Source organism: Eschrichtius robustus, chromosome 12 (assembly GCF_028021215.1).
Source record: "Eschrichtius robustus isolate mEscRob2 chromosome 12, mEscRob2.pri, whole genome shotgun sequence".
In the NCBI taxonomy this organism is placed as follows: Eukaryota; Metazoa; Chordata; class Mammalia; order Artiodactyla; family Eschrichtiidae; genus Eschrichtius; species Eschrichtius robustus.
In genome coordinates this window covers 83,004,167-83,031,967 of record NC_090835.1, presented here as the reverse complement: position 1 = coordinate 83,031,967, position 27,801 = coordinate 83,004,167, and the positions used below count along the sequence as shown (strand labels likewise).

The window sequence follows — 27,801 nt, the reverse complement described above, 5'->3', positions numbered from 1 at the left end:
TCTCTCTGTCTGCGTCTTTATTCCTGTCCTGCCCCTAGGTTCTTCAGATCCATTTTTTTTTAGATTCCAAATGTATATGTGTTAGCGTATGGTATTTTAGACCTTGTATTTTAAGTTGGAAATCGAGAGGTGTGTTTCCTTGTGTGGTTTGGATTCAGTTGTTCCGTCTGCCTCAGTTTCTAACATCTGGAAGATGGGCAGTAACCACTGCTCTGTATCATGAAGCTCCTATGATAAAGTTCCAGTGGGAATGACAATGGTATGAAGGCGTCCCAGTGGGAGTTGAAGGTCTGGGTGCAGGAGGAAGCTGGGAGGGGGGTAGTGTACGTTTGGCAGGTGTGTGTGGAGTTGCATTAATCTTTATCCTTCAGTGAGATCAGAGCCAGCTCCCAAACTGTGAGGTCACAGCATTCTTATTTTGACCTCCTAACTGTACATATTTTCTATGAACTCTTTTCTAACCCTTTCTGTTAGGAAGGGAGGAAACAAGCCTTGATGACAGACTGTACAGCCATGTGAATCAATACATAAAACCTGCACTTGCCAAGCCGCCATCAGCTTTGTTAAAATGTCTGTTGATTCTCCATGTCTGATGAGGGTTGTTGATTAACACCAGAGTTATTCTTTATTGCTCTTCTCCCTGGGAAGGTGGACTCCTGGGGTGCTGGAAGCAGACCAAGCAAAACAATTTGCTGTCTTTGTTTTGCAAATGGGAGGTACAGTAGGTTAGGAGAGTGAAGGTGGTCTAGGCATCTAGAGTAGGATGGGGGTGAAGGTAGCAGGAAGGGGAGACCAGGTCTCTTCCTGGGTGAGTCATTAGCCCATGGGTCAAAGCTTGGCCAGGTCAGTCCATCCTTCTGATTCTCTCTTTTTTCATGCTGGCCCTGACTGTGAAATGCTCTAATCTGGAACTAACCCAGAGGCCTATAGGTGAGATGGAGTTCCCGGAATTGTCTCCTTCTCTCCTCTGCTTCCAGGCAGTGTATCAGTCATCTCAGAAGGGGCCACTCCATTCATTCACAAAAATGTGAATGTCTTTTACATAGCAGGCTGTGCCCAGGGATACAACCAATGACTCAGCCAGGCATTGCCCCTGCCTTTCTGGAGCTTATAGTTAGTTAGCAGTTGATGTGCTTCAGGGGGTGAGGGCATCACAGGATGACTTGAGTGCCAGGACCAGGCTTCTCCAGGCTCCTGCCTCTCCAAACAATGCTGGTTTTCTCTTTGGAGAGTAATGTTGCTTCTCATTCCTTGCATCCTTTGAATCATTTTCCTCCCAACAGGCACCTTCCATTTTCCCAAACAAACTTCCCTTGCGTATCTCTCCAACTTCCAATTTTTCGTAGCTTGCTAATCCCTACCGAGGTGCTGGCTGATAATAATTTAATTTGCAATCCTTTTTATCTAAATAAGCAAACTATTGTCTAGAAAAATTAAAAAAAACCTTCAAGACCCCAAGATATCAAGTTGCAATAATGGAATTAAAAGGTTGGTATTTTAAAGCATGGCCTGCCTACCTTTCCTTTGGTAAAACATGTTCCTGGTATGGCAGGTGGGCAAGTAGAAACAGACTTGCCCAGGTGTGAGTGATATGGTGCAGGGAAGACATATGACCTTGATCAGATTCCCTTGACCTCATCTATGGAAGAACTATAACAATGTCTGTTATCTCTGCTTCACAGAAATATCGTGAAGATGAAAGGAGATAGATGTAAGGTGATTTGAGGAAATGCAACCACTTGCTGCCTTAGATGAACGCTCTGTGAGGAATGACTTAGGCTTCTTGTGTATGTGACTGTGATGTTCTAATGAAATGCTCACTGTGATAACATTTTCTAAACAGTTTTCCAGGGCACAGACACCCATTGTTTACCAAGTAAATCCACCAAGTGGAGTTCCAGGTAAGAAATCTCCTATTAAGATAGCAATAAATATAAATCCCTTTGCTGAAGCTTATTGCAAACTCTTCTACCCAGGTGGATGGTTTCTATAAACAGAAAATTTTAACTGCTTCTCTGATGCTGTTTTGAAAATAAGCATCAATCTCTGGTTTATTTTTAACCTGGTTTGGTTTCACCTCTGGGCACTTTTGCTCTATTACTTCACTGATAACCAAAGGAATCTTAACATGAAAAGAAAAAGAGGCCAGCAAAATCAAACCAGGTGTTGCTGGAGAATGGAGAATATAGACATCATCGTCACTCCTAACTTTATAATCATCCACATAATAGCAAACCTTTATTGACCCTTCCTGGGAGTCAGGTTCTGTTCTAAGCTTTATTATTTATGTTATATCATTAGATCCTCACAACACCTGATGATATAGGAACTATTATTATTTCCATTTTGGAGGTGGGGAAATGAGGTACCAAAAGGCTAAGTTATTTGCCTAAAGTCGTAATGAGTGGTGCAGCTGAGATTTGAATGCAGACAGTCAGAATCCAGAGTGGGCCCCTGTACCTTACATTTTATTTTGTGTTGAGCCAAGTTGGGTACCACTTGGAAGGCCATTAACCCTGGTCCTGATCCTGGGGGTTTGTCTATGAGTTAGAGAGCACACTTACATGCAGAGACTAGGAGGACAGAAGAGAAGAGAGAGAACGCTGGGAGGGTGGTTGTAAAAGAAGGAGTTGCAACTAAGAAACACTTACTTAAAACTAAGTAGTAAACAGAGCTGGGATCACATATAATTTGCTGTCTGATTCTTGACAAATTCCTACATCACTTTCAGGTTTTATTTGTTCAGGGTTTCCAGATGGTATAAGTATGGGGATACAAGTTGCTCAATTTTTACATGTGGTTGCATCTCAATGCATAAACTGATCTAGTTGTTTCGAACGGTTCAAGAATGTCAAAATGAATCTCTGAGTCACTGAAAAGTGTCTGTACTTTTGGTGTGTGTGTCTATGTGTGTTTGTATAGACACAGATGATGTATGCGTGTATTTAAATTACATCCTGAAGAATATGAATTCGGCCTTGTCTTATTAAGGCACGTTATTCACAGATCTGTTCCTTTCCATTCGTCTGAATAATCAAGACGTGATCATGTTTTATTAAAAAGAGTTGTGGTCTGTGAAAGTCACATGCCGTCATTTTGTCCCCCCCTGCTCTGGTGTTGTTAGAAAACTCCCGTTCTGATGGCAGAAACCTTGTTAGGTTGAGGGTTGAGGAGGAAAGCCCGCCGTGAGAGGTGTGACATGGGGCATCAGCTGGCGCCCAGATCTGTCAAGCCCATTTCTCCCACCCAGTTTGAGTTCTGCACACTGTCTCCTCCACCTTCGGGGAGAACGATTGGTGGCTGGGCTGGTTGGAGTGGTCCCTCCGGGCAGGATCCACACGGCTGCCTCTTTGAAATCACTTTCCAGACGATTAGTCTCATCTCCTTTGGGAAGCCTGCCCAGAGTAGCAGACAGGGAGATGGGGGAGGTGGCAGAGACAGGAGAGATGTTTTGTGAGCAGCTGAATTCCCATATGTGGTTAACAGTCCTCCACTGTGACGCGGAATCCCCCCTCCCCGCCCAGCACACGGTCTGGCTTAGCCATTTGTCAGCTGCTGTTTGTTGGGCTTCTTTGTTTAGAAACAAAACAAAAACTCCCAGGAATTCCTAGTTTCTATAACCTGTTATTCGTTTGTAAAATTGTGCCCATCAGTTGTAGAAATCATGCCTGCCAAAGCCAGGAAATCCATCGGTTAGCCCTAGTAAAATGAAGAATTATTTTGCTAGCTGACAACAGTAGCCGAGACCTTCAGACTCTGGGCTTCTGCCAGTTCCACAACCTTTGTCTAAGTCACTGAATTTCCTCTCTTTCTACCCGCTCTCTTGTCAAGTGTCTGCCATACTTCCTGGAAGGTTTCCACTGTTTTAGGGCCAGTCATCCAATGACTGCAGATAAAAGTCACTTCCTATTAATAAAACACATGCACAGTATGTAGGGAAGCATTACTTCTTGCTCATGTTCTTTCGTGGCCTGAAGTGTAGCCATGAAGAGACCCAAAGTCCTCTGAATTCAGTGACCTCATGAGCCCCAAAGATGCCCTCTTCTCTTCTATTTGTGAGGTTTTGCCTCATTAACCAACACCTCTCTTACCTCTCAGTGTTGTGATGCTGGAAGAGTACAGCCTTGATGGTTAAATTCCATAATTACTTGGAAGGCACGCACTTCCACGTTGTGGGGTTGTGTGGTGAACTTTAACTTGCTCTGGTGTGTTTGCTTAAAACCTTGCTTTATGCATTTCTGCAGAACTGAATTTAGGTGTTTTTCAACTCTGGAGGAAAGCAACTCATGTAGCATCAGGTATGGGCCCCAAACTCTTTCTGAGAAGGGGCTACTCTAGATTTCTTTCCCAGATCCTCTGAGCAGAGAAGGTGGGGGTAATGCTGAGAGCTCCCCTTGGTAAAAGGGGGTTGTTGATGCCTGCACCCCCATTTTTATGAACTCAAAAGAGGCGAGTATCAAGGAAAAACTTGCTACCCAATGGGAATCCCTACACATTGCATAGAGGAGACCCAGCAGTGGAAGTCATCCATTTATCAGTGGACAAGGCAGATGCCAACGGTCTTTGGATCCCCATTTTACCTGATCTTTGAACATGAGCATATTTGTTGAATTAACTGCATGTGCGGTGGCCCATCCTTTAAGCCATAACTCTGTTGCTCTCTCGTGCCCTTCTTTCTGACTTCCTTCCATCTGATTCATCCATGACATTCATCTTTTGTACTCTGAGATACGGAAAGAAGTTTCGTATCTTTGCATATCTATCCAGATCGTGTGATACGAGCTTCCTCTTATCATATGTGTCCAGAGGAAAGTCTCATGAAGCATGGAGCACCCCCAAAGAATATCATTTTTAATCCCATGTGGGTGGATGGTCTACACACAGCCAAGAGAGTGGAACAAGGCAGTGTGTTTAAATTGGCCCCTCCCTGCCTCCCTTCCTGGGACTGTGAAGAAGCCCTGATATTCCTTCTGTGCTCCATACATACATGAATAAGTCCAGAATGGCAATGATTCGTTATTTTTGCCGATTTGATATTTAATATCGATGAATGGATTATACTTGGTGATCCTTTCCTGTTGTACCGTTTATAAAAATGTATTAATATTCTGAGTCATGACCAGCTTGGCCATTTTGAGTAGAGGTAACAAAAGAGAAATACAGTTTACGTTATATATTTAGAGTGTGAGCTAAGTAGATTAATTGAAAACAATGTTTTTCAAACAGGAAACCTTATACATGTGTATGGCTGGATTATCACCGGAAGGTCGGAAACCTTTGATTTTGATGCCGAGTACGTTCATAGGTAAGCGTGTGCTTGTTTCTGTGTTCAACTAGTTACAGATATGCTGGATTGATTCCTGAGACCAGCTTCCCCGATAACAATAAATTGTAAGCAGCTGGCACGGAATTCCTCTTTTCCTCTTTGCAGTTGACGGTCCCTCGTGAGCTGGGCTTCAACAAACTTGGTTAATGTAATTGCGACTGGTCGATTAAGTTGGTCCATTTATTTACTGACAACTAGTCACTCTGGGCGCAGTGTGAGTTGTACTGTAATTGCATCTGTGGATTTTCTTTCTTGATTCTTCCCCTTCTCTCTCTTGTTTCTCAGGCTGAAATAAATTCTTTATAACAATGTGTGAACTCAAAAGACCACTATAACATCCTTGTTTGTTATACATTTGTGTATATAGAATTTCTGTTGGTGTGATCAGAGGAAAATGTGGAAGAGGTACTGAAAGCCATTGAGTTATTTTTAAGATTTATTTTATTGAAGTATAGTTGATTTACAATATTGTGTTAATTTCTGCTGTACAGCAAAGTGATTCTGCTAATCCCAAACTCCCAATCCTTCCCTCTCCCACCTCTCCTCCCCTTTGACAACCACAAGTCTGTTCTTTATGTCTGTGAGTCTGTTTCTGTTTCGTAGATAAGTTCACTTGTGTCATATTTTAGATTCCACATATGAGTGACATCATATGTTATTTGTGAAAGCCATTGAGTTTTTAATGTTTTCTGGGAATGATTAGGATGCCAACATGACTTTTTTCATTGGAGACTTTTAAAGTGCAAAGTGGTACTAGTAAATCATCCTTGCCAGGGAAAGGGGAGGACAGGATGGAAAGTGTTGAAGTTGAGGTGTTTGTGGGAAGGAACTGCGGTTACTCAACGTATGAAGCAATTATAGTGAGGATTTATAGGGTAGAAGGACCACAACTTCATTAGATGCTCTGTTGAGAGATGCTACATTCTGTGTCTAATATTTCCTCCACCCCTTGGACAGAATGGGGGGATCCTCATGTTCTGCTCCAAACCTTTGATTCTGTTCTAGTTGAAAAGAACGTGATTTGACAAACTTTCAGGATCTACATTTCTGGCATAAAATAATGGCCAGGGAATTCCCCAGTGGTCCAGTTGTTAGGACTCAGCACTTCCACTGCTGTGGCCCTGGTTGGATCCCTGGTTGGGGAACTAAAATCCTGTAAGCCACATGGTGAAGCCAAAAAAAAAATAAAATAATACAGTAAATCCCCTACATATGAACCTTCAAGTTGTGAACTTTCAAAGATGCGAACGTGCATCTGGTTCCAGCAAGGAACCAGAACCTGTGCCATCAACGTCAGGCATGAGTGAACTTGCAGCTTGCCCTCCGTCTCCTATTGCTGACAATCCTTCAGCTCTACCATCTCCCACCTCCTCTCCTTCCTCCAGTCAGTAACTCTTCTTGCCTGTTAACTCGATGCCAGCCCCTGTATGACAGCTGTTGTACTGGACTACTGTACTTTTCAAGGTACTGTACTGTAAGATTAAAAACATTTTCTTTATTTTTTGTGTTTGTTTTTTATGTATTATTTGTGTGATAAGTATTATAAAAGTATTATAGTACAGTACTATACAGCTGATTGTGTTAGTTGGGTACCTAGGCTAACTTTGTTGGATTTAAGAACAAATTGGATTTACGGATGCGCTCTTGGAAAGGAACTCGTTTGTATGTAGGGGACTTACTCTAATCAACTTGTCTTGAATGGAAATTACTCTTCCTGTGGAGGACTGAAGCCCCAAGTACATCCTTGACGATATGCCATATTCAGTACTTGGTCCCATCACAGCCTTGGTCTGGGATACAGCCTTTGCAAGGGGGAACAAAGACACAAACTCCTCCATGGCTCTGTGTGAACCCAGTATAGCCAAGGAGGAGATGATGAAGATTTTTCAGGAAAGGGGCAGTGCTCCCTCTGTGGTGTGAAAGTGTGGGCCACAGACCAGTGTTATGCACCCTGCTCTTGGGCTGAGGGTCTGATTTAGCACCTCCTTGGGGGACAGTCCCCAGTCACTTGCATTAATGCCCCATAAGTTCAGAGATGAATGTTCATAACAGTGTTTCCTCTGGGTTTTTCCAAGAATGTTTGTTGAGAGCATTCACTCTTGACTTGTGTCTGTTGTTTCTATTTTGTATCCAGCCCATTGATGTTGGAAGCTCAGGGAGACAAATGGGTCACTCCTTGTTCTCTTGTAAACAGACAGACAGGATGCCGGTGAGTGCCTTTCTTGCCAACATGTATGCTTTTAGGTTCTCCCACATGGGCATAACACACACACACGCACACACATAAACACACACACACACACATCTATTTTTAATATAAATCACCCATAACTGTTGACTGCCTCATCTTTAGACTTCCTAGAAAAGACACAGTAATTGATTCACAATGCAACTTGAAGTGGGTTCTGAAAGCTTTCTTGAAAACAAATATCTGATACTTACTAAGTGCTTACTGCACTAACGGTTTCACATTTAAGGCAGATAATAACCTTGTGAGTACATACGGTTATTAGTCTCACTTTACAGATGAGGAAACCAAGGCACAGAGAGGTTAAGTGACTTGTCCAATGTCTCACAAAGAGCAAGTGGCAGAGCTCGGGTTTCAACCTGGGCCCACTAACTAGCCTCCAAAGTTCATCCTCTTAACCACTATACTGTAACGACTAGCCAGAGAGAAAACAACTAACTTTTCAATATTCAGTTATTTATTTATTACAAGGAAAATTTAGAAAATGAGTGTCTATGTGCTTGTAGTTCAGATAACCAACATTTTGTTGGATTTTCACTTCCCTCTGGACTGAGTGGATTAACCTTCTATACCCTATGGCTTAGCTTTTAGGACGAGCGTTTAGTAGAGCCAAATTCTATAATATGGTTTCTTCCTGGTTTCTTACATTTGATTGCTCAGAATTGTCCTGTTTCAGTTCACATTTGCTAATAGATTTTTTTTGGGGGGGATAAGGATCTTGCTGTCCTTGTATAAAATAGATTTTGGAAAGAAAGGACCCAATGGAGATTAGGAGTAGGCAAAATTTTGTGTGTTTGACTGGTAGCATATGTATTGATGATAACTCTAGTTACAGTTTTGTTTTATTTTATTTAATTTATTTATTTTCTTTCCTGGCTAAAGAGCCAGAGCTTCTGAACTGAATTGTCTGGTAATTCTTACCTCTTACCTTTTTCGGTTCTTTCCCTAGCTATCCTATTCAGGAAGACCACGGTCTTGGGACTCTGCAGTGCCGTGTGGAAGGCAACTACATTGGTCTGTTTGAGAAGTAACAGAATTTTAAAGTCTTTCTCTGTGTTGGAAAAAAACGATTTCAAGAATTGGTTCTCCTAAAAGGGAACCCTCCTGCACTGTTGGTGGGAGTGTAAATTGGTACAGCCACTATGAAGAACAGTATGGAGGTTCCTTAAAAAACTAAAAATAGAACTACCATATGACCCAGCAATCCCACTACTAGGCATATACCCTGAGAAAACCATAATTCAAAAAGAGTCAGGTACCACAATGTTCATTGCAGAACTATTTACAATAGCCAGGACATGGAAGCAACCTAAATGCCCATCAACAGACGAATGGATAAAGAAGATGTGGCACATATATACAATGGAATACTACTCAGCCATAAAAATGGACGAAATTGAGTTATTTTTAGTGAGTTGGATGGACCTAGAGTCTGTTATACAGAGTGAAGTAAGTTAGAAAGAGAAAAACAAATACCGTATGCTAACGCATGTATATGTAATCTAAAAAAGACGGTACTGGTAAACCTAGTGGCAGGGCAGGAATAAAGACACAGACGTAGAGAACGGACTTGAGGACACAGGGGTGAAGCGGAAGCTGGGACAAAGTGAGAGAGTAGCATTGACATATATACACTACCAAATGTAAAATAAATAGCTAGTGGGAAGCAGCTGCATAGCACAGGGAGATCAGCTCAGTGCTTTGTGACCACCTAGAGGGGTGGGATAGGGAGGGTGGGAGGGAGGCTCAAGTGGGAGGGGATACGGGGATATATGTATACATATAGCTGATTCACTTTGTTATACAGCAGAAACTAACACAACATTGTAAAACAATTATACTCTAATAAAGATGAAAAAAAAAAAAGAATTGGTTCTCCTGAGGATGATAGTAATAACTGCCATTTGCTGAGAACTCCCTGAGAGACACTACATGAAGCAACTTAAATACAAACTAAATTAATCCTCATGTATAAACCTGGAGGCTGGTGGAATTGTTTTTACTTTACAGGTGAGAAAGTTGAACCTAGTAACCAGTGGAGCAGCATTTATCATGCTTGGTCTAACCCCAAGCCTGCTCTTACCTGCTCTGTGCTTCTACATTTTACCCTTTTATGGTTAGAAGTCACCATCGCTGATGGTGTGAGTCTGGAACGTGTTTATTTTGGGCACTGTTAAAGAAATTAAGGTGTGGGTGGTACCTTGGTGATCGCCAGAGTCCTTGGGTTTATGGTAGCAGTGACCTGGTCCAGGCAGTTTGTGCAGGTTCCTGTATTAATGTCTGTTTCTTTTTGTTACAGGCTCCCAGAATGTTAGTTTCTCAGTATTTAACAAAGGAAAGTAAGTAACTGGGAGGAAGCAAATTTATCTGTATCTTACACTATCTACTCTTTTGTCTTGCTTAGCTTCTTTAACCTTTTATAATGGAAAATTTTAAATGTACCCAAATAGAGTAGTGTAATAAAACCCCACATACCCACTTGATTTTTTTTTTTTACCTGGGTGAATATAATTGTGTCCTATGCACTCATCCTGAAGCAATGTAAATGTTTCAGTGTGATAATGGTACAGAATTTGGGGAATTGCTTCTTAAATAATTTCATAATACTGGAAATTTAAAACAGTACAGTTCCATAAAATGCTTTGTATCATTCCAGGAAATGCCTTCTTCAAGATGGAAAGCGTCCAAATTTCATAGCGCTTTGGAGAGATCAATTAGGATTCTGGATTTCTGCTTGCCTTACCTCATGCTCTGACACTATGTACTTTGTCAGTGTTTTCCTGAAAAGGGCATTGTCTAGCTGATATTAATTTCATTGTGAAGATAGTGACACAGCCTAAAGTAGAGAGATTTGCTCTTTGTCTCTCTCTGTCGCTGTCTCTCTTTTAGGAAGGACTAAAACTAATATCTATTGAGTATCTTCCACAGGCCAGCTCCATACCAGGTCCTTTCACATTCATTATTCCATTTAACGCTAGTCACACTCTGTAAAGTAAGTATTATTATTCCCATATAATTTTCTAGATCAGAAAACAAACTTTGCCCCATTCATATTCTCTAGTCATCAAAGGGAGCTGGTATCTGAACAGCTTTAAAGATCACTAAAGTTAGTGATCTTCCTTTCAGGCAATCAATTTAAAAAATGTAATCCCAGATGCAGTTTTCATCCAAAACACAATTTTGTCTTTTTGAAGGTCAATGGTACACAAGGATGCATGGCTGGTCAGTGCTAAGCAGGACCTTTTCTTGTACCAGACGTATTCAGGTACCATTTCCCTTCATTGTGTATTTCTCACCCCTCCCCTCACTCGGCCCTGGATCTTGAACCCTCCGTCCCTTCTTTCTAGCCATTTCTCTATGACCATTAACACCTGAAGCTGTCCCTGAAGTCATGGATAGCCCTTTGGTTTTGTATGAGAATAGGTTGCTTGTGTGAGTGTCCACTTTCGTTGCTATATTAAAAGAGGCTTGATCATAGATTTTTATACAAAGTCTAGGGATATAGACAATAAAAGAAAGGGGAGTCATCTTTGTTTTATGTTCTAAAAAAGTAACAGAAGAGAGATGGCACTGAAAAATCTAAAGCACATCTTTGCAGTTATTTTAACGTCTCATCTCTGAGCATTCATTCAACAATTTATGACTTGCTGATACAGATGCTAAGTTTGTGTATTCCTATCTGATGAGTAAATCTTCATACAAAAAAAATCTGAAAACTGGAAACTTGCATGAAATCGTGAACTCAGTCCAGTAGTAGAAAGCTGGCTACTAAATGTGAGTGCTAGATTCTCAGCTTGAATACAGTCCCAGAACCACTTAAAAAATGTCTGTGAGGTTAGTTCAGATTCCAGAGGCAGCAGAGTCTACCTTTGCCAAAAGTGCAAGAAATTTCCTAAGTCATGGGGCCAATGCCATTCACTCTCTAGGTAGCCTACCTCTGTCAAAGCTGAATTTTGACCCTTGGTTTTATTTTGAAGTGGTAACCATTCATAATTAGCCTCTTTGTACCTTCAGTTTATCAGAGAACACGACTACTCATTCCCCTTGCGGAGACGAAACTTAGAACTCTCAGAGTTTGATCATAGGAGGGGGAAGGATCAGAAAAAGTTAAATTCTTGGGGATTTGTGGCATATGACAGTGTAACTCATTCTTTTGCTTAGAGCGAATTGCAGACTCATATGGGTAAATTGAGACCTTGCCTGGTGCATCCAGATTTGATTCCTCCATAAAGTATAACCTACTGTTCTGTGATATGTAAACAGTGGTCAGGAGACAGATTTCCTAAGAAAGCATCATGGTACGCAGGGACTTGAGGTCAGGAGACAGAGTTCCTAAGAAAGCATCATGGTACGCAGGGACTTTTGCTGATAGCATGAGTGACTGCATTTCCCATTCCTTTCAAATATTGATCCTGTATAATATATATTATTATCCATATTGTTATATGTGAATTCTTTTCTTATTATATGCACTTTTAAATGACTATTACTAGAAAAAAATTACAACTGTTGCTGGTCTTAGAAAGTTAAAGTAAGAAATAAATTATGGATAGCGTCTATGATTATATTATTATCTGGCTCACATCCTGGTTTATATTTGGAAGCTTATTTTTTTTCCCTCTTGCAGAAATACTATCTGTGTTTCCAGAAACTGGGAGCCTTGGGGGAAGAACAGACATCACAATTACAGGGGGCTTCTTTGACAATCCTGCCCAGGTTACCATTGCAGGTAACTAAGTTGAAATGGCTGAGAAGAGTTCATAGATTTAAATGCCATAGGAGATTATGTATCTCTTACGGCCTGGAGAGGATGGGGGGAAGCAATATTTGCCTCTTCCGACTCATCATGGGACCCTGTTCTGAGATCTTTGACCTGTGTTTGAGGCTGCAGGGGTTGGGGGGTGCTTTGGTCCTGCAGCTTGGCAAACATGTAACAGAAATAGGGTGTCCTGCTTCAGACACACTCACAACTCATGGGCAAGTCCCTCAGGTGTCCCCATCTTGGGAGGGAAGAGAAGGAAAAGCACAGCTGCGTCTTCACAAAGGTCTACTCCTTCTAAAAGGCGACCCCTCTCCCTCCCCGTAGCTCTGTCTGAATAAGTAAGAATGGGCAGGCTTTTGCTATGCAGATTCTTCTGGAATACCCCCTTAGCAAACCCTTTTGTGGAGAACATGTCTAGAACCTTTTGTTCTGCCTAGTGGGATGCTCCTCTAGTTGGTGACACCAAGGATGCAGGAAAATGTCCTCACACTCTCCTGTCAGTTCCTCTCCCCAGCTCAATTTATCTCCAGTGAACGACATGGCAAGGCATTTTCTTCCTGATTATTCTGAGCAGCCCCGTGTTCCACTGCTCTGCACTCCCCCTTTCTTGCCTCCTTCCATTGAGGTGACAACTTTCTCTCTACTCTCCACTTCTGGCCCTTTGCCTTGGAACAGGAGCCTGTCTACCTCAGTGTGGTCCCCTGTCCTGCCACATCTGTATCTCCATTGATATTAACATCTGTATCTAATTTAACTGTTCCCCTCAGGCATCCTGTGTGATATTAGACACGTGTCTCCCAGGAGGATTGAGTGCACCACCAGAGCTCCAGGTAAAGGTGCAAGACTCTCTGCTCCTCAGGCAGGTAAGGAAGTCTCCATGGCTGGTCTATGATATGTGGTCAGTCTCAGCTGTTTGACTGGCTGCTCAGTGAGCCCTGGGTCCTGAGTCAGAGCTTTCATTTCAGAGAGGCTCTTAGCTTTACTCAGATGCTTGGCAACACCCTGCACTCCTAGCCCCAGCCAGCAGAATGACCAATGCGGTTCAGTGGAAACCATGATCCAGGAAGCCTAGCTGCCATCAAGATGTTGCTATAGTGACTGGTGGAAACCCCTGAGCCGCCCCTCCATCCTCTGGGTCAGTTGCCCTCCTGCCCGCTATTTAAGAAGACAGAGCTTCAGACCATGTCTTCTATGTTCATAGGACAGCTTTAGACGAGGCGGAGGGTGGGGTGCAATGGGGTGCATTTAAGTGTTGTTTCTTCTCCCCTGTGGGCACTGTCTGCTACTCTGAAAAGTAGAGATGTATTGTGATGGGGCCACTAGGTTACCCCTGAAGTGGGCAGAAATGGAGGGGGCAAGGGGACAGGTTCCACCTGGCCTTCTGTGTTTGTTTAAACCTTCTACTCCACGGCTGCAGATTGCAAGTGCACCGCGGGAGCACTCTTCTGGAAAGCGTTAGAACAGGAGCTCAGGCTTAGTTAAGGACGAAGGGCAGTTGGCGTGTTGGGCAGCCTGAATCACAGGCTGCCAGTTGGGAGCCCTATGTGCCCCGCAAGGGCTGTCTTCACTGTTAATCCACAGGCAGGGAGCTCATCTGAATCTCATCAGGGGAGAAACCTTTCTAAAGAAAGGCCATTCAGGTGTGAAAACACATGCAAAGCTTTAGCTGGGAATTCTCCAGGTTCCCGATCTGCGGTTTTTACTCAGGGAAAGCTCCCATCCAAGGAAACAAAACTACTGTATGAAGCAAGTGATGGAGAGAAAGCGTTTCCAGAGTCAGGAATGAGGGCGCCTGCTCTAGCTACTGGCATTGCGGTAGAGGAATTTCCTGAACACAGCTTTTCTTGATGGTTGATTCTGAAGCGCTTTTGAAATTCCTTCCATGGAAGTGTGATGGGGCGGGGCGGGCGCGCAGCTGTTAGCAGGCGAGCATTATCGCGAGACCCTTCGTGCGAGACCTTTAGTGCGAGGCAGTGAGAGGTCTGGCTGTGTGAGCGGCGGGTCTCGTGGTGGTCCGTGGGGCAGAGCGCGGTGAGAGGCGGATCTCGGCCTTCTCCCTGGGGTCCTCCAGGCCCTGTGGCCTTGGGCCGGTGGGTGAGCTGGGGGGCCCCGGGGCAGGCTGAGGGCTGTGTCCGGCAGGGCTCCAGAGCCCTCGCCTCGGCCGCGCGCTGGCCGGGCCCAGGCCTTGAGGCGGCAGCGAACCTCTCCCCTCTCCCCACCTCTGTGACCTAATGACAGTGGCAGTCTCCAGGGGTCCCAGTCTGAGGGACCCCGGCCCCCGTTTGGGCAGCCTTAGGAGCCTGAGGGCCGTCTGGGTCCTGGGCGTCTGGCTCCCTCAGTGGTGATGGCTGGGCGGGGTCTGGGGACCTGGCCCTGAGGGTGCCGCCAGCTGAGAGCTGCCTCGGCAGCCGGGCTGGGTGCTGGACGAACCCTTCCGGGCAGGGTAACCAGCCCGCCAAAGGGCCCCCTCCTCCTAGCCCGGGCTTGGACCTCGGAGGGAGAAGGTTGAGCCTTGGGACCTTGCCCTTTCTTGTCAGAACAAAGAATAACATTTGTTTGGTAGAGGTGTACAGGAACATCGTTACTTGACCGTGACCTGACTTCAAGAACAAAGGATCTGACACCAAGTAGTTTGCAACAAATAACCGCGCCCCTTCCTCACCTTTCCTATAAAAGGGCTTTGCTGAAGGCTTTCGGGGAGTTTGGGTTTTTTTTTTTTTTAAGGCATGAGCCACCCCTCTCCTTGCATGGCCCTGCAATAAACCTTCCTCTACTCCAGACTCCGAAGTTTTGGTATTGTTTGGCCTCACTGTGTTGGGCACACGGACTTGTGTTCTGTAACAGGACAAAAGATCATCATGTACTGCAGTGGTTCTCAATGGCCTGCAGGGGGCACTTGTCAATGTTTGGTCCTTACACCTGGGATGGTGGTGCTACTGCCCTCTAGTGGGTAGAGGCTGGAAGTGCTGCTAAACATCCTTCAATGCACAGGACAGCCCTCACAACGGAGTTACCCAGCCCCAAATATCAATACTGCTGAGGTTAAGAAACCTCAAATAGTATGTTAAAATATGCTCTTATGTTTATGCTCATTCTTTATCTGTTTTCCCTTCTTAGGATTTAACAAGGAATAACAGTAGTTTAAAATAATAATAACTACCCTAGCTATCCTTTATTGAGTACTTACTATATTTCAGGCTCTTTGTGTATATATTTTAAACTCCCTTAGTCTTTTTCCCCCCAGAATTGTCAAACTGACTTTATTTCTCTCCCCAGCTTTACTGTGATATAATTGACATATAACTCAGCTCCCTTAGTCTTTAGTGCAGTATCTCTGTTTACTATTGGCCCCACTTTGATGAAGGAGAAAACGAAGGCATGAAGCAATTTGCTCAAAGCTACACATCGACTAAGTGGCAGAGCTGGACTCTGAACGCACCCATGTGTGATTCCAGAGCTTTTACCCTCACCCCAATTAGTAGCCAATATTGATCACACATAGGCCTTTGGTCTCAGGGTTTGTTTAATATAAAACACAAATGAATAAGTACGACATCATTTAGAATGTTATGTAATAGCAGCCTGTCACGTGATTTGCTCCATGGCTACAAATTGAGGCCATGACCTGTGAAAAATTTAAGGATTGCCAAATTTCTGGGACCCAGGGTTTTAGGGGATAGAATTCCCAAGCTGAACTGAACATTAAAAGAGACTGAAGTCCAGTCCTGGCTTCACGAGCTTTCATTTGCTCTTTTACATTTTCTCGTATCCAGACACTCCCATTAAAAAGAGCTCCTTCGTCTTTTCTGGTCCTCTGAGAATATTTCCCCTTACCGCTCCTTGTCAAGTCTCTCTTTCCAAGAGCTTAAATCCTACATCAAGCAGTAGTTTCCACTTTCTAGAACATTTGTATTATCTATAGAACATCTCACATGGCTACTCCATCTGTGTCTCAGTTGACTCACCTTCTAGATAGTTCCTGGATCATCTTCACTCTGTAATCTGTAGTAAAGCAGTTCCCCTGCTTGGGGGAGAAATGTCCCCTGATGTTTATGAGGCTTACGTGTCTTACAGGCAATCGAGGGCTTCTCTTTGAAGTTGGAGACGCGGCTGAGGGCTTTGACCTGACAGAAGCCACCCCTGGGTACAGATGGCAGATTGTCCCTAATGCCAGCTCTCCGTTTGGATTTTGGTCAAAGGAAGGGCAAACTTTCAGGTATGTTGTAGGAAAAGTGGGGGTCCATATCACAAGTGTCTCTACTGGCCTAGGTAAGGCTAGGAGACAGGTAAGTAAGCAATGAGATTTCCAGGGGAAAATTTAAAATATCTACTAATTCAACAGCAACAGAGTTTGACCGCTGTTCTCAGCTGGTGTTGGTTATGCTTGTGGACCACAGGCCCTTTATGGGTACACACTAAATCTTGATCAATAGGTAAAATTTATATTTTCTACAGCTTAGTTTGAAATCTGTTTTGGGGAGGACTATTCATCAGAACATTGAGCCGGGTAGTCTAGGAAGCTTGGTAGAGAGCAGGGCAAAACTTGCCGCAGGAACATGGTTAAGAGGTGAAACTAATATCTGGACGATACTAAAGAAAGACTCGAGAATTTGCCCTTTGGGCATATGAGGGAGCAGAGGCTGGGCAGCCAACAGTTCTGTGGGAACAATTATCCAGTGCCAAAGGTCAACCAGATGGCTGGTATAATAGCAGGGGAAACTCCAGTGGGCTCTGGAGACATTGTTTTCTATAGTGGTGACTGCAGTGTGATAAAGTTTTTCCTGATTAGTTTAGTTTTGTCTTTTTAATCCCTTCAAGGATGTGGCCAAAATTTCTCAGATTTTAATGTGGGCTTAAAAATATAGAAAGTTAGAGAATTGTGGAGACACAGTGTGCTCTAAGGTGTGGATTCAGGTGACTGAATCCTTTAGGTGTGATGGATCTCTTCTCCTTTTGAAACTCTTCTCAAAGAGGTTGGTCATGACTCCTGAGTGTGAATTCCAGCCAACCTGTGACCTCTTTCAAGGATTTGGCCATTTTATTGAACTTTTTCTTTCTTTCTTTTTTTCTTTTTGGCCGTGCCGCACGTATGAGGGATCTTAGTTCCCCAGTCAGGGACTGAACCCGTGCCCCCCTGCAGTGGAAGCACGGAGTCTTAACCACTGGACTGCCAGAGAAGTCCCTTGGCTATTTAAAACTTCAATTCAGTTATGAAATGGAAGGCTTTGTTCTCTGTTCAGGGAATTTCAGACATTGAAAAAACCAAGTAGGGAAGGAAATCTGAACAGAGTAGAGTTTCTGTTGTCTTGGAAGCCATACTAATTAGATATCTAACCACCAGTATACATGGTTTTAAAGTGGCTATATATATATATATATATATATATATATATATATATATATATATTTTGTGGCACCTAGTACTGCGTCTTTGTCATAGTTTTTGAGGCTCATCAGTAATGTTCAAAGGAAAACCTTTCAGCTATATTCAGTGTGTGCAGGAGTGTCAAGGAGAGTCAGGCCACCTCAAAAGACAAAAGAACATTTGGACTGTCTGGTATGACCTGTAGGGTATGTCTCTCTAATTGCCATTTCGAGGAGCCACAAACCAGACAGTAACTCTTTCCATTCTTTCTGCCATTCGTTTCTATAAAATTCAAAATTTTTAAATGAAAAAACTGAAATATTTATTGATTGAAAAATTATGATAACGATGGACCTTTACATAGTTACTTTCAAAACTATTAACAGAAAAGATTCTTGGTATTCTTGGTATCTAGACCAAATCAGCGCAAACTCTGATTGGTGATCTCTCTTTACTTGTAATAATGAGAATAATATTTACTATTGATTGAGTTCCTACCATGCACCAGGCTCTGCACTGGCTGTGTTAGGTGAGTGATCTCAGCTAAGCCTCCAGGCAAACCTACGCTGCGACTACGACTTTCCCAAAGACAACAGGACTGCTCAGGGAGTTGTGCCAGTGCAAAGAGATGGGCTGAGATACTGAGCCAGGCAAGCACCACAGGAAAAGCTGCATCCAGAGGGCTTTGGCCAAATACATGACACAAGAGTCAGGTGTTTCCTCCTCATTACCATAAAGACAAACAAGGTCCAAGGGCACCATTTTTTGGGTCGGTGATTCCGGACTTGGTTGCCCTCACTTCTTTCTCTGTGTTCCTCTGCTTTCCAGAGCGCGGCTCAGTGGGTTCTTTGTGGCCCCAGAGACAAATAATTACACTTTCTGGATCCAGGCTGACAACCAGGCTTCCCTGTATTTCAGTCAGTCGGAGGACCCGAGGACCAAGGTATACACCTCCATCTCGTTTTCCTTCTTCTGGTCCCCAGTCCTTAACTCCTGAAAAAAAACCAAAAAATCACAATGAAAGCTCTCATGTTCTACTGATAGTTGTAACATGCCATTAAGCAACCAGAGATTTTTAACGTTTTGTTTTTTTGTGTGTGTGAGGTTTATTTTTTTATTAAAGTTTTTTTAAAAAATTGAGATATAATTGACATGATTTTAATTGTTGAAAAAGGGCTTGGCTGAATGTGTTGGCATGTTTATTGAGGTCTTACTGTAAGCTGGGCATTATGCTACAGCTGTTATACACCTTGTTTCTAACCTTCACAGCATCTTGTGAGCTATGTCTCTTTATCTCTGTTTTCCAGATAAGGGCAATGAGGCTTAGAAGGATTGTATGGCCAGTCCAGGGCCACTGGGATAATAAGAGGCATATTAAGAATTCAAACCAAGATTTGTCTGACTCCAAAACTTGCATCTTTACCACTAATTCTGGGTAGGGATGTAGTTAGTTTTATGCAGGAAATTTCTGATCAGCTTTGAAGGATAAGAAAAAGTGTTTTAACAAACAGCCAAAATTAACTAGTGCCATTGACAAAGAAACACAGTATTTCATCTCAAATGATGAATATACTTCTATGAAATTGCTTTGGTAGTTGGCTAGAGAAACATCATAGATTTTGATGCAGTCAAGTAACATTTAGGTTTCTCAGAGGACTTCATACAACTTTACCCACAGCATCATGTAAAGCTAGGGTTTCAGGTTATCTGTTTCAGCTCTGAACATGGACCATCCAGCCTCATCTGAATACTATGTAATTGAGAAAGAGAGAGAGAAGAACGGCTGGAGAAACATACACAGGCACAGGTCCTAACTTGTTGGAAAAGGCAGACCAGCCCCCAAATCCCTGTTAAGTAGCTGTTTAGACACTTGCTGTTTGAAAAAGAGAGACCCAGAAGCTTCATAGTGCTGGTCCTGATGTGTTGCTTGGGGTGCAGGTGAAAGTGGCCTCCATCACAGTGGGCACTGCTGACTGGTTTGACTCCTGGGAGCAGAATGGGAGTGAAGAGACCTGGCAACAGAAGAGCCCCAAGCTGGAGCTGCTCGGGGGAGCTAGGTACTACCTGGAAGCAGAGCATCGAGGGAGAGCCCCCAGCAGCGGGCTGAGAATTGGTGTCCAGATCCATAACACCTGGCTGAATCCCGAGGTGGTCAGCACGTACCTCCGGGAGAAGCATCAGATCCAAGCCCGGGCCCAGAGACTTCCGGAAATCCAGGTCTCCGTGTCTTCTCTGTCCCATGGGGTTAGGTTCAGGGGGTGAACTCTGCAAGGAATATAGTCCCGCCTAGTGGAAGGATCGCTGGCTGGGAGCCAGGAGACTTGAGCCGTGGTGATAACTCTGCTGCCAAAGAGATAGGATATCCATCCAATAGGCTTGAGAGGACTTGACAAAAAATGCAAAGTCTTGTTGTTGAGATGCCCTGATTTATGGACTTAGTTTCAGGCATTTAAGTTCCTGGTAAATCTTCCTTTGGAAACATATTCCCCAGAGAGGAGATAAGGTCATCCTAACACCCACACCCATGTATGCATGCCTGTGAGCGTACACATACGAGATTTCATAGCTTTTTGACCCATTCGGGTCCTATTTCCCTGTATAGTGTGTTTTCTAAGTCTGCTTTGTAAGGGTCAGGGCCTTTGGGTCTCTTGGTTGTGCCCCATATTTTGGTTGAACAAGTTTGGTGTGCTTTCTTTTTTTTAATTGAAATATAGTTGATTTACCGTGTTGTGTTTAGTGTACTTTTTGTTGTCCACTTTTTGGTGTACAAGGATGACTCAATATGGACTGTGCCTCTTAAAGCTTACGGTGTAATAGTAAAACATGCAGATAAAGAACCACAGAGCAAAGGAGAAAACAAGTAATATAAGATGATAGGTGTCACCCCATTACAAGAGTGTGATGTGCCCAGCAGGGAATGCAGTGGAAGCAAAGCAGAGGCTGAATCAGCCTCTGAGAGGGTGTGACACGCATGGGGCTGCTTCTCCCTCCCAGGCCACCCCTGGGAGGGAGCTCGGTGAGAAGGACTGAGAGTGGGCCCTTCAGTGGTGACATTTAGGTGTCACATTCTAAAGAGAAGGAGGGGGGCAGGCATCAATGGGGAGATAGACATGTATATTCTTCCAAGAAAAGTTTTCATTACATGATGACACTTGTGTTCTCCAGATAGTTCTAGAAGATAGTGAGTTTAAAAATTGAAATTGTAATAAAAAGGAAATAGCAAGCCAGGGAGGTGTGTCCTGTGTTTCTAGGTTGTCTCCCTGGTTCAATGAGCACATGTTCTTTAATCCCGTCCCTCTTGACTTTTCAGATGCTGATGGTGTCTGGCACAGGGAACTTCTTCCTTACCTGGGACAATGTCTCTAGCCAACCAATCCCTGCAAATGCCACGGCCCATCAGGTGGGAACCTTCTTCACTTAAGCAGAGGTGGGGGAAGTAAAGGTGGTCTTTCTGCCCATGGTAGGAATTCCTGGTTGTTTTTCTTTCTTTCTTTTTTTGGCCACACTGTGTGGCTTGTGGGATCTTAGTTCCCCCATCAGGGATCGAACCTGGGCCCTCGGCTGTGAGAGTGCTGAGTCCTAACCACTAGACCTCCAGGGAATTCCCTGTTTTTCTTTTTAACAGATTCAAACAGCCCTTGAGGAGTTACTTGCAGTTAAATGCAAACTGGAACCCCTTTCAGCGAACATCCTACTCCGGCTGGGATTCGAACAAGGTATGATCTCTGGTTTGACAAATTCCGACCCTCTTTTTTCCTCCTTGTCTTCTTTCTTTCTTTCTCTTCTTTTTTTTTTCAGATTCTGTAGTATCTCCTTCTATATTTTATTTGTATATTTGACATATTTTACATGATGGCAGTCATACTGCTTATGTAATTTTATGTCTTGATGGCAGTCATACTGCTTATGTAATTTTATGTCTTGCCTTTTAACTTCAGATTATCTTGTAAACACCATTATCAAAGGCTGCATGGGTTCACCGTTTGAGTGTCATAGTTTATTTAACCATCACTCTGTGATGGGATATGTATGTCATTTCCAATTTTGTGATATAAATGATGTTGCTATACAATTAGTAATGCTTTGGGACAATCAGACCTTAGATTAATTTGAAGAGCTCAGATGAGGAGGCAGAGGATCTTCTGTTTTATTCCTGAGAACCAAGCTGAGAATAATAGTCTGGGTTTCTCTGACCATAAAAATGGAAGTTTTGTTTTCATCTTTTCCCTTTAAAAAATATGGTAATCTGATTCATTAGGTGTATACTCATGGTACCTATATCCAAAGACTATTACTAAATGCAGGCAGAAGAACAAAGGCTATTTCGGCATGTTCCTTGAATAGTTATCTGAGAACATCTTTCATCGCCAGTCCAGTGACCAAAGGAGATTGTAGCTATCAGAAACCACTCACTCATATTATCATTTCTTATATATCATTGAGCTCCTGCTAGAAATCGGTGCTGAGGATACGACCTTAAAGATTGGTCTCAGTTCCCCCAGAATTTGCTGTCTAGCAGGGAACCCACAAATTAACTTACAGACAATTATGCTTTAGAGAGAAGAGTGCTATAATAGGGTAGAGTTTATTTTCGTGTATGGTGTTAGGGAGTATTCTAATTTCATTCTTTTACATGTAGCTGTCCAGTTTTCCCAGAACCACTTATTGAAGAGACTGTCTTTTCTCCATTGTATATCTTTGCCTCCTTTGTCATAGATTAGTTGACCATAGGTGCGTGGGTTAATCTCTGGGCTTTCTATCTTGTTCCATTGATCTATGTTTCTGTTTTTGTGCCAGTACCATATTGTCTTGATTACTGTAGCTTTGTAGTATAGTCTGAAGTCAGGGAGTCTGATTCCTCCAGCTCCATTGTTTTGCCTCAAGACTGCTTTGGCTATTCGGGGTCTTTTGTGTCTCCATACAAATTTTAAGATGATTTGTTCTAGCTCCGTAAAAAATGCCATTGGTAATTTGATAGGGATTGCATTGAATCTGTAGATTGCTTTGGGTAGTATACTCATTTTCACAATGTTGATTCTTCCAATCCAAGAACATGGCATATCTCTCCATCTGTTGGTATCATCTTTAATTTCTTTCATCAGTGTCTTATAGTTTTCTGCATACAGGTCTTTTGTCTCCCTAGGTAGGTTTATTCCTAGGTATTTTATTCTTTTTGTTGCAATGGTAAATGGGAGTGTTTCCATAATTTCTCTTTCAGATTTTTCATCATTAGTGTATAGGAATGCAAGAGATTTCTGTGCATTAATTTTGTATCCTGCAACTTTACCATATTCATTAATTAGCTCTAGCAGTTTTCTGGTGGCAGTTTTAGGATTCTCTATGTATAGTATCATGTCATCCGCAAACAGTGACAGTTTTACTTCTTCTTTTCCAATTTGTATTCCTTTTATTTCTTTTTCTTCTCTGATTGCCGTGGCTAGGACTTCCAGAACTATGTTGAATAATAGTGGTGAGAGTGGACATCCTTGTCTCGTTCCTGATCTTAGAGGAAATGCTTTCAGTTTTTCACCATTGAGAATGATGTTTGCTGTGGGTTTGTCATATATGGCCTTTATTATGTTGAGGTAGGTTCCCTCTATGCCCACTTTCTGGAGAGTTTTTATCAGAAATGGGTGTTGAATTTTGTCAAAAGCTTTTTCTGCATCTATTGAGATGATCATATGGTTTTTCTTCTTCAATTTGTTAATATGGTGTATCACATTGATTGATTTGCGTATATTGAAGAATCCTTGCATCCCTGGGATAAATCCCACTTGATCGTGGTGTATGATCCTTTTAATGTGTTGTTGGATTCTGTTTGCTAGTATTTTGTTGAGGATTTTTGCATCTATATTCATCAGTGATATTGGTCTGTAATTTTCTTTTTTTGTAGTGTCTCTGTCTGGTTTTGGTATCAGGGTGATGGTGGCCTCATAGAATGAGTTTGGGAGTGTTCCTTCCTCTGCAATTCTTTGGAAGAGTTTGAGAAGGATGGGTGTTAGCTCTTCTCTAAATGTTTGATAGAATTCACCTGTGAAGCCATCTTGTCCTGGACTTTTGTTTGTTGGAAGATTTTTAATCACAGTTTCAATTTCATTACTTGTGATTGGTCTGTTCATATTTTCTATTTCTTCCTGATTCGGTCTTGGAAGGTTATACCTTTCTAAGAATTTGTCCATTTCTTCCAGGTTGTCCATTTTATTGGCATAAAGTTGCTTGTAGTAGTCTCTTAGGATGCTTTGTATTTCTGCGGTGTCTGTTGTAACTTCTCCTTTTTCATTTCTGATTTTATTGATTTGAGTCCTCTCCCTCTTTTTCTTGATGAGTCTGGCTAATGGCTTATCAATTTTGTTTATCTTCTCAAAGAACCAACTTTTAGTTTTATTGATCTTTGCTATTGTTTTCTTTGTTTCTATTTCATTTATTTCTGCTCTGATCTTTATGATTTCTTTCCTTCTGCTACCTTTCGGTTTTGTTTGTTCTTCTTTCTCTAGTTTCTTTAGGTGTAAGGTTAGATTGTTTACTTGAGATTTTTCTTGTTTCTTTAGGTAGGCTTGTATAGCTATAAACTTCCCTCTTAGAACTGCTTTTGCTGCATCCCATAGGTTTTGGGTCATCGTGTTTTCATTGTCATTTGTCTCTAGGTATTTTTTGATTTCCTCTTTGATTTCTTCAGTGATCTCTTGGTTATTTAGTAACGTATTGTTTAGCCTCCATGTGTTTGTCTTTTTTACGTTTTTTTCCCTGTAATTCATTTCTAATCTCATAGCGTTGTGGTCAGAAAAGATGCTTGATATGATTTCAATTTTCTTAAATTTACTGAGGCTTGATTTGTGACCCAAGATGTGATCTATCCTGGAGAATGTTCCGTGCGCACTTGAGAAGAAAGTGTAATCTGCTGGTTTTGGATGGAATGTCCTATAAATATCAATTAAATCTATCTGGTCTATTGTGTCATTTAAAGCTTCTGTTTCCTTATTTATTTTCATTTTGGATGACCTGTCCATTGGTGTAAGTGAAGTGTTAAAGTCCCCCACTATTATTGTGTTACTTTCGATTTCCTCTTTTATAGCTGTTAGCAGTTGCCTTATGTATTGAGGTGCTCCTATGTTGGGTGCATATATATTTATAATTGTTATATCTTCTTCTTGGATTGATCCCTGGATCATTATGTAGTGTCCTTCCTTGTCTCTTGTAACATTCTTTATTTTAAAGTCTATTTTATCTGATATGAGTATAGCTACTCCAGCTTTCTTTTGATTTCCATTTGCATGGAATATCTTTTTCCATCCCCTCACTTTCAGTCTGTATGTGTCCCTAGGTCTAAAGTGGGTCTCTTGTAGACAGCATATATATGGGTCTTGTTTTTGTATCCATTCAGCCAGTCTATGTCTTTTGGTTGGGGCATTTAATCCATTCACGTTTAAGGTAATTATCGATATGTATGTTCCTATGACCATTTTCTTAATTGTTTTGGGTTTGTTTTTGTAGGTCCTTTTCTTCTCTTGTGTTTCCCACTTAGAGAAGTTCCTTTAGCATTTGTTGTAGAGCTGGTTTGGTGGTGCTGAATTCTCGTAGCTTTTGCTTGTCTGTAAAGCTTTTGATTTCTCCATCAAATCTAAATGAGATCCTTGCCGGGTAGAGTAATCTTGGTTGTAGGTTCTTCCCTTTCATCACTTTAAGTATATCATGCCACTCCCTTCTGGCTTGCAGAGTTTCTGCTGAGAAATCAGCTGTTAACCTTATGGGAGTTCCCTTGTATGTTATTTGTCGTTTTTCCCTTGCTGCTTTCAATAATTTTTCTTTGTCTTTAATTTTTGCCACTTTGATTACTATGTGTCTCGGCGTGTTTCTCCTTGGGTTTATTCTGTATGGGACTCTCTGCGCTTCCTGGACTTGGGTGGCTATTTCCTTTCCCATGTTAGGGAAGTTTTCGACTATAATCTCTTCAAATATTTTCTCTGGTCCTTTCTCTCTCTCTTCTCATTCTGGGACCCCTATAATGCGAATGTTGTTGCGTTTAATGTTGTCCCAGAGGTCTCTTAGGCTGTCTTCATTTCTTTTCATTCTTTTTTCTTTAGTCTGTTCCGCAGCAGTGAATTCCACCATTCTGTCTTCCAGGTCACTTATCCGTTCTTCTGCCTCAGTTATTCTGCTATTGATTCCTTCTAGTGTAGTTTTCATTTCAGTTATTGTATTGGTCATCTCTGTTTGTTTGTTCTTTAATTCTTCTAGGTCTTTGTTAATCATTTCTTGTATCTTCTCAATCTTTGCCTCCATTCTTATTCCGAGGTCCTGGATCATCTTCACTATCATTATTCTGAATTCTTTTTCTGGAAGGTTGCCTATCTCCACTTCATTTAGTTGTTTTTCTGGGGTTTTTTCTTGTTCCTTCATCTGGTACATAGCCCTCTGCCTTTTCATCTTCTCTATCTTTCTGTAACTGTGGTTTTTGGTCCACAGGCTGCAGGATTTTAGTTTTTCTTGCTTCTGTTGTCTGCCCTCTGGTGGTTGAGGCTATCTAAGAGGCTTGATGGGAGGCTCTCTTACTCTTCTTTTTTTTCTGTCAAAGGGGAACAATCTTCATTTCCTCTCCCAGGTGACTCTGTTAAGAGTCAAATGAAAATATGGAAACTGGATTCGGACCCTGAGTGCTTGGGAGGGAGCTGTTTGGTGTGGGAATCAGAGAAAGAAAAGGCATCCCTCCCGAGCTGTCAGGTGGAGCAGAGTTAGAAACCAAGGGTGCTGGGGAGCTGGAATGAGGAACTGTGTCTCACGCCGTACAGTGGGAAGCGGGCAACAGACATAGCAGGGAAACAGCAAAACAGTGCAAATCTTGTTTAATTCAAATTGCATCTCAAGTAAAGGAATTATACATAAGACAGTAATCTAACAAATTCTAAAAATGTGAGGGTATGTTTTAAAAATACTAAGGTGAACTAAGTTACAGTCAACACTCTTTACCTCCTTGCTTCTCAATAGTTTTTCTGTGTCATGGTATACATAGAAAAGGGTAACAGATTTTCGATGCTGTAGGGCAGACACAATGGGTTTCTCATATCTGGAGCCTTCAAGCTGGGGGGTGGGCCGACCACTTTGAGCCCTGCCCAGCTCGCTCAAGGGCTGAGGGGTCAATGTCATGGCGAACCCATAACCCATTCCCTGCAGACATGTTGGGAAACTCTATTTAACATTTACACCCATCTTCCTATTTTGTTCGAAATGCATTCAGGCCTAGAAAGTTCCAGCTCTGATGGGCACCTCACCAGTGGGACAGAGCCCTTCTGTGGGAGGTTCAGCTTCCATCAGCCTCGACACCTTGTCCTGACACCCCCGGCTGCCCAGAAGGGCAACCGGCTAGATCAGTACACACATGTAAGTAGCAGCCTTCGTGCTTGCAGGCGAGGTGGGTAGGGAGGGATTGGAATTATTCTCTGGGGTTGAGCCTGGAGAAGCACAAGAGAGTGATTGCTGTGCCTCGCAGGGCTTTTCGGGCTGAGGTGCCAGGTTTCAGGTGTGAACAGACACCTCTGGTCCTCCCATTAGCTAGTTGCTGCATGGAAATGCCTTTGTATTAGCTGAGACCTATAGAAGTTTTTCTACGCTGTAGTATTTTCTTTGCTCTTCAGGTATGAGCGCCAATTCTACAGTCAGACTCTGGTTTTGAATTCTGACTCTATACCCTGCATGCCCTCCATGTCTTACTTTAGTTTACTCATCTGTGAAATGGGTAATAATGAGGTTTGCCTTTCAGGATTTAGGTGAAGAGTATATGAGATAATCCAGTAAAGTGCTTGGGCAGTGATTAGGACTCATTTAAGGATAGTTTTTATTATTTATCATAGTTATTGTTATTGATGGATGGACTGACACATTCCTTCAATACCCCTTATATCTTTGTGTCAGTAGCTCTGCTGTCCTTCATAAAAAAGTGCAGCTTACTTGCCCTTTGGGAACCAGAGTGAACCTTCTTGGGGTGGCTGAACTCATGGTAGTGGTTTCAAGTCCTTTCCTAGTTGAATGGCAGTGGGAGCCAGGACTAAATGGTTCAGGACAGGGCACTGCCTGACTTCCAGCCTTTCCTCTACAGCACAGGCTTC

The 27,801-nt window shown here is 42.5% G+C and overlaps 1 protein-coding gene across 1 annotated transcript in view; it reads left to right on the top strand.

Moving 5' to 3' along the window:
- The window catches only part of PKHD1 (PKHD1 ciliary IPT domain containing fibrocystin/polyductin), a 432,444-nt gene that overhangs the window by 10,382 nt on the left and 394,261 nt on the right, over positions 1 to 27,801 (top strand). The window contains exons 7-20 of the mRNA XM_068558204.1: positions 1,844 to 1,901; positions 5,227 to 5,305; positions 7,461 to 7,535; positions 8,524 to 8,588; positions 9,874 to 9,913; positions 10,769 to 10,839; positions 12,202 to 12,303; positions 13,104 to 13,199; positions 16,411 to 16,552; positions 18,530 to 18,644; positions 19,640 to 19,918; positions 21,012 to 21,101; positions 21,327 to 21,417; positions 26,934 to 27,076. Of these exons, the coding sequence (XP_068414305.1) occupies positions 1,844 to 1,901; positions 5,227 to 5,305; positions 7,461 to 7,535; positions 8,524 to 8,588; positions 9,874 to 9,913; positions 10,769 to 10,839; positions 12,202 to 12,303; positions 13,104 to 13,199; positions 16,411 to 16,552; positions 18,530 to 18,644; positions 19,640 to 19,918; positions 21,012 to 21,101; positions 21,327 to 21,417; positions 26,934 to 27,076 (1,446 nt within the window). The remainder of the gene's footprint in view (positions 1 to 1,843; positions 1,902 to 5,226; positions 5,306 to 7,460; positions 7,536 to 8,523; positions 8,589 to 9,873; positions 9,914 to 10,768; positions 10,840 to 12,201; positions 12,304 to 13,103; positions 13,200 to 16,410; positions 16,553 to 18,529; positions 18,645 to 19,639; positions 19,919 to 21,011; positions 21,102 to 21,326; positions 21,418 to 26,933; positions 27,077 to 27,801) is intronic.